The sequence below is a fragment of the Pagrus pagrus genome (genome assembly GCF_965226575.1).
Source record: "Pagrus pagrus genome assembly, chromosome: 2".
NCBI lineage: Eukaryota > Metazoa > Chordata > Actinopteri > Spariformes > Sparidae > Pagrus > Pagrus pagrus.
In genome coordinates, this window is record NC_140186.1 from 25,393,676 (window position 1) to 25,415,227 (window position 21,552).

Here is a 21,552-nt window from a genome sequence, read left to right on the forward strand (position 1 = left end):
TGTAAAATGGCTAGTTCTCAGAGGACAGCCACGCTGAGACAATATGATCTTATAGAATATGATGCATTGCTGTAGATAAAACTACCCAACAATATATAAAAGTTTACATTCGCTTAACTTTAAACATCTACTGCAGTAAAATGCAACATAAACATCAATGCAGCAAACCAGTGTGTATGATTATTAATTAAGGATTTGAATGCAGGACATGTAGTGGAAGTGGATTTTTTTTTTTTTCACGGTGTGGTATTAGTACTTTTACTTAAGGATCTGAATACTTCTTCAACCCACTGGAGATACCTGATAATGTGAGGACAGCAGTCACAGTAAGTATGAGGTCATTACATTGGATTGTGTACACTGATAAATTTCATATTAAACATTCCTATACATTGTCAGCCTTGGACACGCATATTAATACATGACAAATACTAAATTCAAATTCTAATGAGACTTTTAGAGTGAAATGGGACTCAGCTGTCTGTTTACACTGTAACATGTATTTTGAGCAGCGGCAGCAGCACAGTGCAAACATGAGGCAGGAGTTCATAGAAAACAATCAATATTCTGCAAGTGCACCTTGACTAAATATTTGGATCAATAAATTATATATATATTTTTCTGAGAAGTAAATAAACGGGAAGCTTGAGGTCATGGTTGTTGAATCTGGTGAGACCACTCTGAGAAAGCAGATTTTCTCCTGTTCCTCTCTACTTCTTCTCTCGCTCTTGTTTGTTCTCCATCTATCCCCCTGCCCCCTCCTGTTGTGAAACTAATTAGCCAAAATCTCTGATAAACTTTGTCCTCGAGCCACTTCCTAATGATGTCTGTGCCCTCAGGCTCACACAAATAACCCTAACTGAATCGTCTGTTTGTCAGAAGTAACAAGCAGAGGTCGTTTGCAGGCAAATCCGGGATGAAAGTGTCGGACTAGCGGTGCTGGATCCACATTGTCTCAGCAACTTTCTCCCATAATTCTTAAAGCTAGTTTCACGTTAGGTAACAAAAAGCCAAGTTCATTCTGCATCAGATCACTCATGTTTGGTGGAGGAGGAGATTTCTGATTTTCCCAACAGACAAAGTGAGTTTTAGTGGATAGATAAACATGCATTGTCTTTACACTGGTGGCATCGTGCACCTATCAGTACACCTTGAGGAACTATGCTGATGATAGGTGTTGACAAAAGAGTTTACCTTTGTGACGCTCTTTTGATTTCAAGTCTCAAATTTCATTTTCACTTTTGTGCCATGTGACACAAAACATGAAGACACAAATAGAAGGGTTTTAAACTGATGCTGATGCACCATCGGTCACTTTAAATTATAATTATAAAACAAGTGAAATGTTCACCTGCAGTATATGTGTGATGGTGACCAAAATGCAAAGATCTGGTCTGTCAGACGCTCGTACAGAGAGATGACGTATGTGGTGTGTATAAAAGAACAGATCAGCTGGAAGCTGACCCAACTGAGTGATGAAGTGTTGAAGTGAAACCTGTCAGCAGTCGACCATAAAGTCTTAAAGCACTTGAATGCACCAACAAATCCTTCTCTCCTCACGACCGCATTACCATAACCACAACCAAAACACTCATTCATTCATTTGTCGCTGATTGGTCACGACGTGTAGAGCAACCTGTCAGCTCCTTAATGCACCAGCACTGAGCCCATAAACATTAATGATAACAGCCTCCCTCTTTTTCTCTGTCACTGCTTTTGTATTTCTCTATCTCTCACAGACTTAATTAGAACTGCGGGGCCGAGAGCTGAAGAAAATTACATTGATAAGCCTCTAATGGACACGCGAGCATCATGTTGGTGCAAAGATTCATTTCTTGAGATGATAATGTGCTTTTGTATGCACTGGGAATAATACTGTGGCATGGAAAATGGACTGTGTGTATGTGTGTGTGTGTGTGTTGGCTTTTGTGTAAGTGGAGTGTGTTTATGGTTTCTGGAGCTCAGTTTGTGCAATGTCTTTTTAATACGGTGGATCTCAATCCCCTAACATGAATTTATTCCAAATCCTCTAATTTGGTTGGCTATATTGTATATTGGGCAGTATATCAACTCCCTGATATTATCTGTGTAGTGTGTGTGTGTGTGTGTGTGTGTGTGTGTGTGTGTGTGTGTGTGTGTGTGTGTGTGTGTGTGTGTGTGTGTGTGTGTGTGTGCTGATGACAGCTTAGATGCTCATACAGTGCCAAGCTAAGCCCGTGCGTTTTACTGTGACAACCCATTAACGCTGCTGTATATTTATAACGTTTCATTTAAGCATATCAGCCTTCTCATCAAATATTCATTTGAGGGGAGATTGCCTACTTTGTCTCGCCTGAACCCTCCCTCCCCCCGTCCTCCCCCCATCATCCGTTCACCCCTTCATTTCTTTATCTGCGTGTCCCCACCTGTGTCTGCGTAGAATATGAATATCAACACAAACTGCCGCTTTCCAAGGGTACACTAAAGCAGGAAGACAGCTCCTGAGGACACGTGGCACTAGTTTTACATCTTTTACCGAATATTATCTTCTGCTCACCTGTTTGTGTGTTCTTCCACTGTATCTGTAGGTGTGTGTGTGTGTTATTTGTCACCTGTATCATGGCTCCACACCTTCCATAACTTCAGGCATCAATCAGAGCTCATTATTGGTTATCTGTCAGCTCCACTTTCCAGCCTGCAGGAATGCTAAACTTCTCTGTAACCCCTGTGGGAGATAAACACCATCAATACTGTGAGATTCAACCGTCCCAAGGCGCATAATGTATTCAGATACCTCTCCACTGTGTTCCCTCTGTCATCCTCTATTTCTTTCTCTCTGTCACAGATTTGCCTCTCTTTCCTTTCTTTTTACTTCATCAGGCCTCTTTTTTGTTTCCTCCCTTGCCTTTTCTTTTCTTTGTCCTGCTCTTCCTCCAGCGGCTGATAGATTTTTTGTCTCCCCCCCATCAGTCTTCCAACGTGGGACATGATAGTCCCTCACCTGCCTGTCTGTCTTTAAAGAAGCTTCCCCACACTGTTTATCCTCAACAAGCATTATTAGGCTTTTCTTGGCAATGGGGATTCTCTTGTTACACCACTTTGGTCCAGACTTATATCTAATAATATCCAATATCTCGACAACTGCGGACATTCATGTTCCCCTGAAGGTGAACCGTACTGACTTTGGCAAGCCTCTGACTTTTCCTTGAGCTACACCTTGAGGTTGACATTTTTGTTTTTCAGTATAATGTCTCAACAACTACTGGAGTGATTGACATTCATGGTCCCCAGACGATGAAGCCTAACGACATTGGTGATCCCCTGACTTTTCTTCTTGTTGCTAGCCAGGGTTGGCCTAAAATTTGGTACATACATTCATGGTCCCCAGAAGATGGATCCTGATGACTTTGATGATAGTCTGACTTTTCTTCTAGCGTCACCATCACAGTTTTTGAGTGTTTGAATAAAATATCTTGATAATTATTGAATAGATCTCCATGACATTTGGTTCTGATATTTTTGTTCTCATCAAGGAATTTGCCTGACTTTAGTGATCCCATAACCCAACCCAACTTTTACTATAAACACGTTTTCTATGCAAAGAAAAGAATTGAACTTGACAAGGAAAGGCTATATTGATCATTTCTAGCGACAATTGCAATATCGAAGAAAAAAACAATCAATCTTGTATCCTGACTGTGAGAATTTTAACATGAATACATCCAACAACCGACCAAGAAACCCACCAGGCCCTTATCATTGTAGTGATCATCTTTTAATCTAATTAATTTCCATCAAAAGTTGAAGGAGAGGAATAAATAGAGTTAAATGCACTCAAATAAAAACTTAAACATACATGATAAAGCCACTCAAATACACCTTTACTTTAAACCTTGAGGATGTCCTAGAGAAGCTCAAAGTATTACAAGTTAGAGTGTCTGAACCAGAAGTTTCTGATGGGAAACAAAGCTGTCTGCATCCTGAAGTTTATCCCATAAATCAGCATGTGGTCTCCTCTGTCTACACCCAGCTTATGCTGTGTATTTATGGATTAGATATTCAAATAATCAAGACCTTGGTGCTCGCATTTTCTGAAATATGAGTGAGTCATCTGTTCACTCTACTCAACCAGCTCAAGGACGTGGAGCTGACAGAGTATTGATCCACAGGTATTACTTCTCCCTGCCGAGCCAAAGCTGCTCCAGTCCCGAGCCAAGGTGAGACCATCCATCAGGAAGCACAGATCAGCAGATATACACTCCCACATCACTCTGTCTTTCCGTCTGTCTGTCTGTCTGTCTGAAGTACCCCATGTCTTGCTTCATCACTACTCTTCCTCTCTCCTTTCAACTGTGCTTGTTTGCAGTGATGAAGTCCTGCATTTTACATGTTACTTGAGTAAAAATATGTAAATATTATCAAGAAAATGTACCCAAAGCATTAAAAGTAAAAGTACTTAAAGTATTCGAGGTAAAAGTACTTGAAGTATTTAAAATAAAGCAATATTTACTAATGTAACTAATGATTATTTTCATTATGGATTCATCTTCATATTATTTTCTCGATTAATCAGTTGACTGCTTTGTCCAACCAATAGTTTAAAACTCTAGGTTTTAAAAAATATATCAAAATAATTCAAGTATTTAAAAGGAAAAGCATCAAATCTTAACATTTAATCCCCTGGAACCATAAAAATACATGAAAAATAACTTCAGCTATTATCATAAAACATTTTTTGTCTATTGACTAATTGATTAATGGACTAATTGTTTAATTCTTAACAAAGCACCACATTTAAGAAGCTCTTTATATGTCTCCTGATGTGAAACTAAATTTGTAATATCCCGTACATCATGTCTTTCTGTGTGCTGGTGCCCCCTGGATACCTCTGGTGCCCTTTTTTTTTTTGCCCCTGCCCTCCAAACATCCTGAGTCTGCCACTGCTCCCCTCTGAAATGCAGCGGAGAAGAAGTAGGATGAGGCATGAAAAGACTCAAGTGAAGTACAAACACCTCCAATTTGTGTACTTAAAGTAAATACTTGAGTAAATGTACTCAGTTACATTCCACCACTGATGCTTTCTCCCTCTCTCTCTCGACAGATGCAGGAGGAGGAGGAGGAGGAGGAGGAGGAGGAGAGAGTTCAGTTTGGATAGAGACGAGCAGGGACGCAGAGAGGAGAGCTTTTGGCACGGACTTTTGCGCTTTTACGCGGATGCTCGCAGGGAAGTGACATGCGAACAGGACTGAAGTCGTAGACGAGCTGCGGCTCCGACGCGCACACAGATCAGCAGGTCCGGCGCGGTGGTTCTGGTAAGAAGTGAAACAAACATGAAATCCAGGAGTCAGGACCAGAGTTTGTCTGACTCCAGAGAGCTGGACAGATCTTACGACCCGCTCACAGGTAGAATCACTTTCTGTCTTCTTCCTGTAAATGTGATACATTGTTTGATTGACTGCTGTTTGCTGACCTGGCTTAGATTTCCTGACACTGCGCTCATGAAAGTTTGCTTTGGCTGTGAAAATACCTCTAAAGATCTATTTAATACACCACAGTCATGTTTTATCATCTGTCATGAGCTGCTGCAAACCAGCCAGGGTTCAAAGTCAGTGTGTGTGTGGATGTGGACAGTCCCAGTTACATTACTTAGTGGATTGGAGACTTGATCTTGATTTATTTACTATTTATTTACCTCAAGATGAACTTTAGGTCGTTGCTTTAGCCTGCTAACTGTTATTAATAAGAATATGGACTAATATTTGTGGTAACAGGCTGGTTTTATCATCTATAGGTCATCAGTTGCTGCAGCATCTGGCAGGTCAAGGAGAATAAAAGCACAGTAGATATGTCTGGTGATGGATGGCTCCCTATGAAAGATGTTGCATTGAGCATATACATTCTTTATGAGCAGAGTGGGCTGTGTCGTGGATGCAGGGCTGCAACAAATGATAGTTTCATTATGGATCAATCTGCACGATTAATCTTTTAGTCTATAAAATGTAAAAAAATTGTGAAAAATGCTTGTACAATTTCTTCCACCAACCTTCTACCAAGAGTCTAAAACCCAGAGACTCTTCATTTAAATCCTAAATTGCAAAAAAATGCAGCAAATCCTCACATTTCAGAAGCATGAACCAGCAAATGTTTGACATTTTTTGCTTGAAAAATGACTGAAATGATTTGTAGGTTATCAAAATAATTGGCAAATAGTTGTCTTTCGACCGACTAATCGATAAATTGACAGCCCTACTTGGATTTAAAGCCAACATCTCCACACGACCATAAGGACTGGATGTTAAATGAGTCTAGAAGTGAAGCGATCAAAGGTGACATGAAAAGTTAATTTCTGGTTCCAGCTTCTAAAGACTGATTTCTTTCCCCTTTTTCTATGCAGAATCAAACATCTCTTATTTTCATTTCTGACTTTTAATAGACGAAGTGATTAAAGGTGCAGTATGTAAGAATTTGCCACCTATCGAATTAATACTCAAAACAATGGGGGGCAGCACATCACCAGAGAAACCGCTAGCTGCCACATACTGTAGCTGTGGTTAGCTAGTTGGCTCAGTTAGCAGTGCAGCTAGCAGTCTGGACAGGGAGTGCCGGGGAGTGTTGGTGTTTACATCGCTAACACTGAAGTGCTGGATCAGGCAGGGCTAGCTGGTTAGCATGCTAACTTCAGTTGATATCTCTGCAACACAATACTTAGTCGTCATGAAGTCAAAACTGTTGACAATTTTATATATTTTTGGATGTTTTCAACTAAAATCCTTACATGTTGCATCTTTGATAGATGATAGTTGCGGCACCTAAACAGCATATCAGTTGTGTTAATATAGTCATATTGTATCAACAGGTTTTTTTGCAGTAAATCTTAAATGTTCTATCTCGAATGAAAGAAAAATAAAACTTAACGTATGTAAAAAACAAACAAACCTGAGAACAACTTCATATTATGACAAAAACTCACAAAGATCAGTAGTGTCCTCTGCTGGTGCGAACAGGACCGAGAACTAAGCAGAAGAAAAACAAGAAAAGAGGAGCCTCGTCTGGTTCTTGTCATGTAGGATTATACCTGTCAGCTTGTGTGTGTTTATGGTCTAATTAGATCACTGAGACGCCTCTTTGTCAGAATTTTCGCTGTTTTATTTTCCTCATGACTGCCTGCAAAGACGAGCCACTTAAGAGCTCAGTAAACACCACACACACGCACACACACACTTGGTGCTTTGTAAGGCTGGCCTGACAGTCTTGTGACAACTTCCCGAAATACTCTTTTCCTTTAAACATATTTTAATAAGTGTAAAAATAGCTGCTGTCAGTGCTGATCTTGTGATTTTTCTAAACCGCTGCATTTTAAATGAACAGATGGTACAAGGACGACGGTTTATTTAATGGCTGGTAGTTGTTGCTGCCACAATAGCCGGTGTGATATCCATTCAGCAGCAGGTTAACCAAACAGTGAACAGGTGCATGAGCGCAGAGGCTTTAGGGGGCGTTCAGGAGACACAAACAAACCTTTTTTTTTATTAAAGCACAGGGGTGTCGTGGAGCTCAACAGCCTGAGGCACAAACCTGCGCAACTGCAGCCATTACTGTTCAACTCAACACTGTAACTGTCAAATAAACAGCCGACAGTTATGTTAAATGTATCGATGAGGGAAGCAACAACAACTGCTTATGGGGAGAGTCTGTTAAAAGTGGATTTAAAAGATTTATCGGTGTTTATGTGCTGCTCTGCTGTAAAGCTGCTGAACACCTCATGTTGTTTACACCTGACTGTGTTCATACATTATAGATGCTGGATGTTTTTTCAAGTCATCACTTTCTACACTACACTTCACACGTTACACTGACGCTGACTGACTGACTGACTGACTGACTGATGCTGCTGAACCACAATGTCATGTGGAAGAACTGAATTTTCCTTTTTCTTTTCAAAGATCCAGTTTGTAGGATTTAGGAGGATCTTTTGGCAGAAATGTTTTTTAATAGTCATTGTTGTGTTTTCATTACTAAGAATCATTGTGTTGTCGTTACCTTGGAATTAGCCTTTTGTATCTACGGAGGGAGTGCACCATGTTGCACCGCCACCTTTCTACAGTAGCCTGGAACAGACAAATCTGGCTCTAGAGAGGGCCTTTTGTGTTTATAGTGGCTGCATGGGAGGGTGAGATGAGGGGTATTCAGTTGGTTGCAATCTGCAGCCTAACTACAAAGTGACACTAGCTCCTTCACTGCACCTTTAAAGGGCAGTTTGGGAAATTTGTTGCTTTCTTTATGCTGAGAGATAGATTTTGTGTCTGTGTCTGTGAGCAGCCAGTTAGCCTAGCTTAGCATAAAGACTGGAAACGGGTGAAAACAGCTAGGCTGGCACTTTCCCACGTTAACGAAAATCACTCACCAGCACCTCGAGAGCTCACTCATCAACATTTACATCTGGTTTGTTTGATCTGTGTAAGAATTAAAGTACAAAACTAAACATTCTTGTGTTAGAAGTTTTCAAAGAGGCTCTGTGGAGCTTCTCTGTTGTGCTGGAAGCGGCTCGTACTTTACTGACATTTGTGTGTTTAAGGAACCTGGAGGGAGTTTGTATTCTACATCGATGGGCTGATTTTACCGGCCGATCACAGTATTTCTGTAGACACAATACAGATAGTTTGACTGGTTTTAGCCCAAATAAACAAATAAAGGACTGGTTAATGGGTTGAGAAAATTATATTATGTCTTTGTCTGAAAAATCAATTTAAAATTGAATGCTGGAAATAGTTTTTCCTAGCTCACAAAAAGTTAACGTTTGGGAAATATATGTTTTTTCTTTGCAAGAGAGACACGTAGGGAAATAAAATACAGAAAACAAAACTGCACAGTTAAAGCAATAAATAAAATGTTTTAATAATCCACATAATAAAAAAGACTTAACTAATAATCTCTGATGAAATTTGTCTGAGCCATGGTTGACCTCCGTTCTTCTAAAATCCTGACCTGAGGTAGACTTAGCATTAGGCTCAGCCAAGTTAGCTGTTTACTCTGTTTCCCATCTTTATGCTAAGCTAGGCTCCCTACCTGCTGACAGTAGCTTCATGCTTACTGTATGTATGTAGCTGCTGGTTGTAGTTTCATATTAACTGTACAGGAACACAGTGGTGTTCTCATCTGACTCTGTGTTTCTCCCATAATTATTCCTTTAAGATACATATTTTTGTGCTAATTGAGGGTTTCAGCATGAAATGACTTAATTTGGTTAATGGTAAACTAGTATTGTCTTCAGTGTTGTGACAGTCTCTTGTCCAGTGCAGCTTCTTGTACGACTGAACAAACCTGCTTTATTTCTCTGTGTGTGTGTTTGAATGATAGCACTTTCAAAGATTTTTATTCATGACATTTTTATAAGCCCTCAAGGGTTTTTTCCCCTAATGCATCAAAAACTGTCAACGCCGATAACAGAACTGTTACATTTATATAACATGGTTACATAGCTGACTGATTTCAACATGAAAGCCTCTCTGAGCTAAGTAGATTTTGTCTGGACTCATGAAGAGTGTTGTGTCAAGATGAGTTGACGTCTGCCTCTGTGTGAGGACACACGAGGTGAACTGATTCATATAAACCTCTGTAACAATCACAGCAGGGCTCATGTAAGAGTGTGTGACTTGAAATATGTTTGTGTGCGTGTGTGTCCAGGGTTTGTATGAGATGGGCGGCATTAATCTGAACCATGTTCCAGGATTATGGTAATCGCGGAGGCTGTTGCCCAGCCAACATTAGCTTACAAACATTCATTCAGCGCTGCGTGAACCTACTTAAACGGCCACGACCTCTTAAGTCAGCACATAATTGAACCAGTAGACGAGGAAAGATGTTCGGGTTTGGAGTCAGAGTTATGAGAGCACGTATATAAACAAAACTTCCCTTCTTTGATTATTCCCTGCTGACATACAGTATGCTTGTGTTTTCTTTTTAGCTCATAGTCAAGAGGGAAATAAACTTTAAGGAGGAATGTTTTGTCCTTTACAGGAACATAGAGGACACTGTATCATTTGTGTCCCACTGTTCTTTGTGGATTTGGGAGTTTTTGAGAGAAATGTGTCTTGTATCTTGCTTGTTGGTCAGAAAATGATGGCACTTTTGGAGGCTTTAATCCTCCGCTGTCATTCATCTCTAATGTCTTGTTTTCCTTGTGGTTCCCTGATCCAGCTGATTGAAAGCCCATTAACCCGTTTCTTATTCCTGGAAATGTATGTAAAATTATCCTAAAAAGGCCTCTCCCAGTCCAGCCCAGAGTAAATTCAAAGCTGTTGTTGAACCAATTGGAGTACAGGAACGGTTTCTTTTGAAAGGTTATAAGCAAATTTTTCCCCAAGCGCTCAGAAGCTCTGTAAGTGCTTCTGGCATTATACTGTAGGAGATTAAACACACTGAATTATTTATCTGTTCTTCTTGTCTACATTTTTAATGCAAAAATAAGCCTGCTGATGACCTGTTACTGCCTGTTAGCTGGAAAACACAATGGAAAAATGGAAACATAACACTTGTTTTTCTGAGGAAATATCCAAGTGCCTGGCAAAAAAACAAACAAACCCATTTTGTGACCTTTAAAGCAACAGGGGCAAAAACTTATTATAGTTCTTTATTTCCTTATGAAGACTAACTTTGTGCATATGAAACAGTCAAAAACAAGTGCTTAGGTGGAAAAACAGCCTAATAAAAGAGCAAAATGTATAAAACTACATAAACGCGTATAAGTTAATGGCTTTAAATACTGTAATAAACAATATATTACTGGATTTGAAATCCAGTTGCATCGATCATCTGGAGGCAGGTGTGTAAGTGGCTCAGGAGAGAGGAGAAAGAAGAGAGAGTGGGTCACTTGTCTACACGATCACTCATTGGCTGTTGTAGGCTCTGGGTCAGGCGTAGAAGCTCTTATCTGCTCAAATGAGCTGTCAATCAAACGACTGCCATTTCAGGGTCTCCAGTGTAGACGTGTAATGACGTGTGCTGTGAAGGAGGAGATTTTTGATCATCAATCAGAACACTGTGTTTTGGACTAAATATGTTACTGAAATGGATCTACTGGACATTTGGGAATAGGAGAAGACAGTTTTTGTTGGAGTTTGATGCACTACTGACACACCCAGACACTTCTGATGAGTTGGCAAAACTTTGTACATGCAAGTTTGTTAGCTTGTTTGATTGTTGGTTGATTATACATTGCTGATGTGGTTTTATCTCGAAATGGTTTGCATGAATGAAACCCCAAGAATCTAAGCTTTCTAACGATGTGCGGCCTGACTGGATACTTTTATTGAGGCATTTGCATTATTTGTTTAGATGTTGAAGTTTGGCCAACTAGTCGTACTCGACTTAAATAACTTCTGACCTCTCGTGCAACTTTCTGTAAAGATGTTCCAGAAGGTGATGACTCCTCTTTGTTGCCTCTTTCTTTCTCTCAGAGCCTCTTTGTTTTTCTCCATCAACAGTTTAAGTGTTTCATCTTGTGATGTTTGCACCAGTAGATAAAAGAGTCTTTAAATGTCTTAATAACAGCCGGGAAGAGTGTATTGATCTGTCTCAGAGGGCTGCAGTTGTTGAAATTGATTCCCACAGCCAAAGTCACCCAGAGGGTCTACCAGCACTGAGGAGAGGCTGCTGGTTGATCTCAGCACTGAAATCTGAAATCACTGCTGAGTCAGTGATGTTCGATGTGGGAAGTCACAAGGTTGCAACAAGCTTTAGAGTTCACCCACGTTGATGCTCCTAATGTAACATCATGAGCAGAACATGAAGAAAATCATCATCATTCTGTCCAGCTCATGTTTATGGTCTTATACAATCAGCTGGTGTAATGCTTCAGCTGAGAGAGACATTTATAGGATGAGTCGTCTCTCTAAGAACAACCTCCTGCCCCGTTTTTTGGCAGCTTATGCTCACGAGTCACATCAAAACAGCTGCCCTCAGAGAGAATTCAACAACTTAGAAAATATCTGTGATCAATATCCTGAGTCTAAAAGTATCAGCTGAAGAAAGAAGACAGCAGGGAAGCTGTTATGTCGTCTCCGTCTCTCTGCAAAATGGTTCAGTCAGCGGAGATGTTTGTGTCATCGATGTTGCCTCTGTGTGTGTGTTCAGTGTGTGTGTGTGCATGTGTGTGTGTGTGAGTGTGAGGCCCTGTAAAAGCTCTGTTTGTTTTTCCATAGTTGTGCAGCTGCTGTGTTTGTTCGTTTGATTGACATATTAAACATAAAGGCAGCAACTGGTTTGTTCTCGCAGAGTGAAATCATATTCATAATTTATGCTCATTTATAGAAGCTGTAGGCACACGACAGGTTTGAATGTGTTTTCTCCTGTGATATAACATGAAGGAACATAACTTTTTTTAAATCAGTGAATGTTTCTAATATGCCCATGAGCCAGTTAAGCTCTTCAGTGCAATTGTTGTTCCGGCGGGTGTGAATGTGTGAGTTTAACTGTGTGTTTTGAACTGCACTGCTGCTGCTGCTGCTGGAGCGTGTATATGACTGATTTAATCCTTGTTTGTTTTACATTAATGCTGACTGACATCAGAGCTTCTCAGACTGTGAAAATAAGTTTGATTTAAAATGTGCTTGAGGTGGCTGATGCACTTGTAGTTCAACACTGCTCCCTAGTGGCAGCGAGGGCACAGGATGACTGGGGACTCATCTATATTGGATGGAATAATTCACTCTTTCTAACCCAGGATGTTTGAGGGACGGGGCAGAAAAGTAAAAAGGGCAACAGCTTTAGGCTGTGGGGCACCAACGCGAAGAAAGGGCACTTGCATTTTATTTTAAGATGGGGGCACCACACACACTCTTAATACGGAAATTAACTGTTATAGCTGAGTCAATGTGTGAATGTTGTTACATCTGTCATTCCTTTACTCAACTATTTTTTTTTTAATCCACTTTTTATTGCTCTTCAAGAAACAATAACATCACACAAAACAAAGAAACACCAGGGAGAAATACCAATTCAACAAAAACAGGTAGAAAAAAGCAATGGTTTCACTATGTTATCTCTCCATGTGGAACTTCTGTTTGTTTGTTTGTTTGTTTGTTTGTTTGTTTTTTCAATCAAATCAAATCTCTCCATATACCCCCTGGCAACAGCAGAAGTATCCCCTGGGGTATAAGTACCCCTGGCCGAGAATCACTGTTTTACAGGATGCAATTGCGGATCTTTTCAGATCCATATTCTTTTTTCATTGAATGTCTTTGTTTGGTATAATTGTGTAAAACTGTAGAGACGTCTTTGTAGGATAAATAATAGACTCTACTTTGTGAAAGTGTTCTGACACAGCTCAAGACTGACTGAGGAGAGCCAGAGGCTTGTGAAATCAGGAGAAATCCATCAACAATTGATTGCGTGAGCTTACATCAGCAGAGTTACCGTGTCCAGCATCTTTTTGTTCTTGGATTGTGTCAATATAAAGTCTCCGTGTTTGGCTTCGGATGAGAGAGACTACGAAACAAGATGCTTCCAGGAACTGAACACAAAGAGAATCTAGGAGCAGGTGAAGGCCCGGAATAGACGCAGGAATTGATGGATGCAGGTGTGTCAACCCATCATGACGAGAGGAGGAGGAGGAGGAAGAGGAGGGAGGAGGTGAGCTGGGATGAGAAATGTTTTGTTGAATAATCAGCTTGATTAAGCCGGCAACATCTAGAGGGAACAGCTCCAAGTTCAAAAAGCGAGGTCGGACAACAAACAACAATAAGAAGACAGCAAAGGAGTGGGAGACTGAACACCCTCTGTGAAAGGACGTAAACATCTACAGACTGACTGAAGAAGAAGCTCATCGGATGCACCATAAAGATGACTGCTAACTGATCCCGAGCCCTGCAGAAGAGCCAGAGCTGACCCTCAGACACACTCAGCATGGAGCAGAGAAGAAGGAGACACCAGAGTCTGCTGAAGATGGGCCGACACTTCTGCAGCTGGCTGACTGGAACACTGTCAACAGGTACTGTCGAGTTAGAGAGAAGAGCTGACAGAAAAGGAAATAATAAAAAGCTGTGACATCTGATCCTGTTTGAATCAGATACTGAGATATCTGTCTGATCAAATGTTTATAACTGACATCATCATTAAAAGATCACAGGGTAAGAGGTGATGCATAATAGATGATATTTAGTGGGTGAAGGTTAGATGAATAATTGAGTGTGAATATGTTAATAAGTTAATTATTGATAATTGAGGAGTCCCGTGTTCCTGTTGAATATAACATGTTCATTTAAGTGGTGCTTCACCTATATACAGTATATGGTCAGTTGTGGCTGCTTGTGTGTTGGACAGAGACGAGAAGAGAAACCTGAATGTTTTTCTGATTGGAGTTGTGTTGTGGTGTCTGTGAAGGCGTGTCAAAAACAAACATTGTGCTAGCAATAAGTTAACACAATGTTTGTGTGTGTGTGTGTGTGTGTGTGTGTGTGTGTGTGTGTCTGTCAGCTTAAAACACTTTAAAGGTGTAATATGTAAGAATTGGTCATTGTCAAATTCTTACTCAAAACAAGCAGGGGGCAGCATATCACCAGAGTAAGTGCTAACTGCTGCTAACAAGAGCTACTGTTATCTAGTTAGCTTGGTTAGCTGTGCATCTAGTGGTCCACACTGGGAGCTCAGAGCACCGGGACAGTGTCGCTGTTTACAGGAGCTTTGGATTGGTACGGGCTGGGGCTAGCTGGTTAGCATGCTAACTTCAGAAGATGCCTTCGCAGCACAATACAAAGACATAACATCAAAACTGTTACTTCTTCACACACAAGTTTTGAGTGTTTTTAACTAGAATTTACCTTCAAATCTGGCTGAACTTCTGGCCGGTCAGTCATTCCAAGCTCATGCTGTCCTCCTTCAGTTCAAGTTGAAGGGTTTTCAAAGGTACCATCAATGTCAGGGTAATTCTGCTTTAAAACTGTACAAAGTTATGCTTAATGCATCTTATTTATATTTGATTGAATGGTGAAAGAGCTCTGTCTAAACATCATAAAGCTTTAATGAAGAACTGGAAAGTGATAATAAAGAATGAAACTGTCAGTCTGAATGATGTTATTTTAAAGGGAAATTCCAGTGTTTTTAAACATGGGCCCTGTATTTAGATGTTTTGGTGTGTTAATGATTAAAACTTAGCAAAAGTTTTAAAATCAGTTCAGTAGATGGCAGCCACGACACGACTGCAATGTTATCCTTTGGGGCAACTGCAACCATCAAAGTTACGTCCAATAAAAGTGCTTGTTTTTTCCACTCAGGCTGAGGTTGTTATTCCAAGTGTCTGACAACATTACAGAAACAATTCCTATGGATTTCTAAGTTTCGTTCAAGGAGAAGTCTCGCTCTGAAATTGTGCGAGAGGTTTGTTGTTGCAGGAAGACGACGGGGGAAACATGAGTTTGAATTTGAGAGAGGAGTTTGAAGTTTATCTAAAGGAACTACAAGCTAGAATTTGTTTCATGTCATGGCTGACTATTTATCTTTATTTTGATCTTTTATTTTGTCAAGATGAGACAACAACCGTCACAACTCACCTTGTGAGGTTACAAAATGGCTGAATTCGCCTCTTTTGCTTCAGTTCAGCATGTCACACCGCCATGTTTCTACAGTAGCCCAGAACAGACGAACCAAATACTGGCTCTAGAGAGTACCTTTTGCATTTTTTGTGTGTTTTTAGCAGTCACCGCAGGAACGTCTTGGAGGGAGAGGTTGAGGCGAGGTGTATTCAGTTGGTCACATTACAGCACAGCTGTTGTTCGAATCATCTGACCTTCAAGTGGTTGCCAGTTTGTGCACTTGCTAATGTTAATAATGCTCGCTAAGCTTGCTAAGGTTAGCTAACATTGCTAATGTTAGCTAGCAAACGTTGGTAACTTTTAATGGTAGCTAGCAAATGTTAACATTGCAAATGCTGGCTAATATTAGCTAATGTTAATATTGTTAAGGCTAGATAGCTAACATCAGGGCAGTACAGTATGCTGGGTGCATACTGAAGAACTCAAGAAGACTGAAGACTGTTAATCGCTGACGAAACACAGATACCACAAGGTGTTATACTATTGGCTCACAAACCTTGTTAGAAGCTGGAACCAACCGTCATAATTTTACACAGAGAAAAACTAAAAAATCATTTTGGACCCAACAAACATTTTAAAATGATTGATTCAATCATACTTGTATTCTGTACATTTCTACAAGTTCTGTATATGTATTATTTTTAAAACATGATTTGTCCACATTAAATTATCACCTTGACCTTCGAATAGAGGATTTAAAAATGACCTGAAAACACTAACTTTTACTTGAACTGTGACTCATATTTGTTATTTACTTCACACTCTTTGTGACCTCTGTACCTCAGAGCTCAGTCGTGTTATTTGGCTCAGCCCTCACTTGCTGGTAGCTCTCCAGACAGCTTTGATCTGGCGGGTCGCACTGATTCAAAGCCAGGTCAGCAAACTCATTTGTGCGGGCTAAGTTGTGTGGAAAAGTCAAAGTATTTGAGTGTAGTGTGGCCAGTGGTTAATCCATTTAACATGCTCTTTCCCTATGTGGGCCGCTCTCTCTGCCTCTAATCTCTGCTGTGATTGGTTGTTTCCAGGTAATCCACCATCCAAACCAAATAAAAAGACCATAAAGCAGCGGTTCCTCAAACTGCTGCCCTGCTATCGCTCTGGCTCCAGCTCCTCATCTTGTCAAAGCAAGTGTCAGGACACAAAAGTCCATCATCAGTCACATTCCCCTTCATACTATTTAGTCACTGAGAACACTTTTACACATCAACCTCTTGGTTTGTCACTACCTCTGTTTTTTTATTTTCACCACGTTCTCCTGTTTCTCTGGACAAGGCGTTTCATGTACTCTGTGTGGATGTCTGAGGGAGTAACTATGACATTTCCCTCTCCATCCCTTCATGCAGGTGGTTCATCTGATGATGCTGAACTGACGACAGCATGTTACAGACCGGAGGGGCTCGACTGTCTCGTTCAGCAGACCAGCTTCAACAAGAAAGAGCTGCAGGTCCTCTACCGGGGGTTCAAAAACGTCAGTCAAAGATACCTTTTGATTCTCAATTTATGCACTCATTTTTTGAATTGAGAGTGTTGAATGGAGTGTTTGCACAATAGGGATTTGTAAATGTTTTATATGCATGAAAAAGCCTGCATGTCTTTTTCCCACTTAAATAAGTTTGTGTGTTTTTCATTCCCACAGGAGTGTCCCAGTGGTGTGGTGAATGAAGAGACTTTTAAAAACATCTACTCCCAGTTCTTCCCTCAGGGAGGTCTGTCAGATCCTTCATCGCATCATTTTAATCTTTATTTAACATTTATGTTGCCAACATTTTACCAGCAAAGAGTCCAAAGAGGTGTCTTTAAGTCATTGTTGATATAATTTTATGCGTAAATGTTTTTCAGACAAAATTAAATCTTTCTAGTGTTTTTGCAGGTTTTCAAAACCACCGCTCAAGTGAGCTAGACAGTGAATGAAGAGAGGGAGCTACATTAGCATTGCTCTGTGTTTGTGTCACTTTGTCGCCCCACACATTGACCACAGTCCTGACCTTGTGCTGTTATCGGCTGGGGTCTACACACCACTGCCCAAATGTTGATGTACAGAAACATCTTGAACACAGCAAAATAAGTACAGACAGAGGGCAGGTACAGACACAACCAGACTCTTCTAGTGGGTCATAAGTGATGATTGAGAGGGATTACCTTTGTAAGAGTGTATACAGTTTTTTTGTAAGATCCTGCATAATATATCTTTAATTTAAAAAAAAAAAACATTTAGAAAACTCAAAACCATGTAGTTTAATTCTAAAAAAAAAAATTTCCTCAGGAACATTGAGGCATTTGGTCACTTTATTTTCTAATTCTTACAGATTCAAGTATGTATGCACATTTCCTGTTTGAAGCTTTTGACACCAACAACAATGGATCAGTCAGCTTTGAGGTGACTTTTTATCCTTTTATTCTCTGCTGTCCAATCACATGTGTTTTATCTTCCTCAATTTCTTTCACTTGATCAGAACTTGCAAAGACAAGAGAAGTATCATCTTTGTAAGCCTTCAGTTTGTATCTGTTGGTGACAATATCACATTGTTCTGCGTTTTTCTTGCTTTCTTTATTTTTCACCTTTTGACCCGCTCCTTCTGATGTTAATACCACCTTTCTAAACTCAATCATAGCTGATTGTTTGTCTTCCTTTAGGACTTTGTCATAAGTCTGTCCATCATCCTGAGAGGCTCCATCACTGATAAACTCAACTGGGCCTTTAATCTGTATGATCTCAACAAAGATGGCTGCATCACCAGAGAGGTATTCAAACTATTCTCTCTCTCTCTCTCTCTCTCTCTCTCTCTCTGTTGTGCTGGTAACTCTTGGTCATGTTTGATTTGCCTATATTTCTTCTTCCTCCCTCGCTCTGTCCAGGAGATGACAGCAATCATGGACTCCATCTATGACATGATGGGGAAGTACACCTACCCCAACATGAGGGATAGTGCTCCCAAGGAGCATGTTGACAACTTCTTCCAGGTAAAACACACAAATCATCCAACCAGTACACATCTTTTAAATGGCACCAGAAGTACTCAGCTGAAGCATTTCATATCAGTCCTTCCTTGTGAACACAGTTTCAAGTATGCTCATGCGTAGATAAAAAGACCTAAAACACTCGTCAGGTTCATCTGTTTCTTAAAGGCACCCTGTAAACAAGTGCTGCTATTGAGCAATGTTCTTATGAGCAGCATGATTTTTTGTTTGTCTCTCTTGCACATGCACAAGTGCTCACATGTCGCCTGGGTGCTAGGGTTTGGCAACGCAATACAAATTAAAGGTGAAGTAAGCATTTCTGAAGAAAGACAGTTGCTTGTTGAGTCTGATTCCCATGTTGTCATATACTGACTCAACAACCGACGATCTTTCTACAGAAGAAGTTACTCCACCTTTTAATTGGTATCAGTGTGCCAGTACACATGGCTACGTGTGAGAAAAGGGAATGAAGGAAACTGCTCGCTAGAAAACATTAATGTAAATCATACAGGGTAACAAAACATGTAATTTGGTTAGAAAACTGAGCATCAGCCTAACTCTGTTTTCAGGAAACACCCCTCAGAGTGTCTTTTGATGTCTTCAAATCAGGATTTGGTCTATAAAGCACTTAGTGGTTTAGGGCCAAAATACATTTCTGATCTTCTGCTACGTTATGAACCATCCAGACCTCTGAGGTCGTCAGGTACAGGTCTGCTTTCAGTGCCTACAGTCAAAACTAAACATGGAACAAACACCCAGAAAACTGCAGGTCCGCTCCAACTCTCACCTCTTTTAAATTAAGGCTGAAGACCTTTCTGTTTGCCGCTGCCTTTCACTGAAGCAATTTAAGGCTTTGAACTGCACTGTGACTTTTATTCTTTAGTCTTGTCTCTTTTAAACCTATTCCACTTTAGCTTATTTTCCTATTTCTTAACTGGTTTTTAATATTTTGTTCCTTGATGTCTTCATACTTGTTTTTTAATGTATTTTAAATGCAATTTTGAATGTCTTTTAATGTAATGTTATGCCCCTATCAAGCGCTTTGAGTTGCCTTGTGTCTGAATTGTGCTACACAAATTAACTTGCCTCGCCTTACCTTTAAGTTACCCTTTGAAACATCTGTGCCTGTGTGCTGTCTTTAACAGAAAATGGACAAAAACAATGACGGAGTGGTCACCATCGAGGAGTTCTTGGAGACATGCCAAAAGGTCGTCTGCACAAATGTCCACATTTAATGCAAAACCTCCGTTTCTATCTGCAGCCTTCTCAGTAAATTAACTTTGTTCCCTTGTCTCTCTCTCCAGGATGAAAACATCATGCAGTCCATGCACATGTTTGACAATGTGATCTAAGGCTTTGGTGCACACAGACATGAGATTTTGCCTCCTGCCTGGAGCTCATCTACTGCTCTTCAGCCTCTAGCCGGAGTGGACGGTGTTTCTGAGCGTGAACAGAGTGATGCAGGGTGCAAACGGCAATGAAACTTAGGATATTTAACCCAAAACCTGTGAACCCTTGTGAAATGTTTTTAAAATTTAAAGTGTACAGCAGACTAATCTGAACAAGAATATTTAAAGCTGCAGAGAAGCAGTCTAATAACGATAAGCATTGATGAACAGATGGGTCGAAAACAACAACTGCGATGGCCTCGACACTCATACAAATGATGATTATTATCAGATTTTATCTATTGCATGAATGAATGAGCAGACACCTGGAAATAACGAGTAATAATAATGAGTAATGCTCAATTAGTGTAGAGTACACACTTTCTATACACACAGTGATACTACAATGAGGGATGGCTCATATAAAGAGATGCATTTGAATCAAGCAATAATCTTAAAGTTAGTCAGATCTTCTCTGTCCTGCACTCACATGTATTGTAATACTGTACAAGGTGTCTGCATGAATCTGTTTTGACTGGGCATTGAAATGTTTAATTAAAGTGTTAATATATTTTCTATATGAACATGGTGAAAATGGTGAAAATGATGATGATGATGATGAAATTGAATAAAACCACACAGTTGCTATGCAGACGTGCAGAATTGTTTTTATAGCTGGACCAATTGTTGCAGGTTTTTCAGCCACAGGTTCAGAGTCAGGGTTTCACTTCTCACACAGGCTTTGTTGTGCCGGGCCACAGAAAATCTATTTATACTACAATGTAAAAAAGGGATCTTTGAGAAAACTTAAAAATGTAAAGCGACCAGCTGCAAAACCTTTTTTAAGTCTTCTCAGCGAAGGGCTAATGTCTTGTGTCAACTAAGGTCAAGAGGTTCACTCTTAAGTTTGTCAAACTTAACATTACAATTCAGATCTAGTCATGGACTTGAGTTAAGATTATTGAAACGATTACATTTGATAAACTGGAAACTGTTTTCATATAGATTGAAAACATTAATAGGTACATAGGGAGAATAGTTTTAGCTTCCATTACAGTAAAAAGAAACAAAATGTGACTTTTAGATGGAGCAGAAGGATTTGAAAAATGAATGAAAGCAGAAAATAATTTGACCACCTCAAATGGTGAGTGGGTGAGCCTAAGATGTGAAAATTGGAAAAAGCATAAAGACAGATCTGTTGATCCTCAACAAATTTCAGCTTTCTCTAAAATCTGCCCAGTTTAAACACTGGATCAATGGTACAAAAAGACTTATCAGGTGGAAATCAACAATGGAGTGACAGATGATAGAGCCTCAATAAAGACAGAAAAGGGTCTGAAAGAAGCAACAAAAATATATTAACACAGGAGAAAAGGATTGTATGTAAACCAAATTGTCTTTTCATATTACTGAGAATTATAACAAGACATTCATACACTAAAACAAGGAAACAACATGTTGTTTATGGTTTAAAGTATGACTGAGTTTCATCTGATTAATCAGATCATAGAAATTAAACCTCCTCCAGCTGTTTCAGAGACTAAATTTGAATTGTACTGCATCATATCAGTGGAATGTATAAGCTAGTAACATTTTCTTATGAAGGTTTTCAACCACCTCTTTAAAGGACCTGTTCCACC

At 39.9% G+C, this 21,552-nt stretch overlaps 1 protein-coding gene across 1 annotated transcript; it reads left to right on the forward strand.

The window, feature by feature from the left end:
• The first annotated feature begins 5,151 nt into the window (after positions 1 to 5,151).
• On the forward strand, positions 5,152 to 20,541 carry LOC311264536 (A-type potassium channel modulatory protein KCNIP2-like). The gene is made up of 9 exons (XM_084365463.1): positions 5,152 to 5,382; positions 16,592 to 16,690; positions 16,910 to 17,034; positions 17,203 to 17,272; positions 17,873 to 17,943; positions 18,201 to 18,308; positions 18,423 to 18,527; positions 19,670 to 19,732; positions 19,829 to 20,541. The coding sequence occupies exons 1-9, from the start codon at positions 5,310 to 5,312 to the stop codon at positions 19,874 to 19,876; spliced, it is 762 nt and encodes a 253-aa protein (XP_084221589.1). The 5' UTR covers positions 5,152 to 5,309; the 3' UTR covers positions 19,877 to 20,541.
• The last annotated feature ends 1,011 nt before the right edge of the window (positions 20,542 to 21,552 follow it).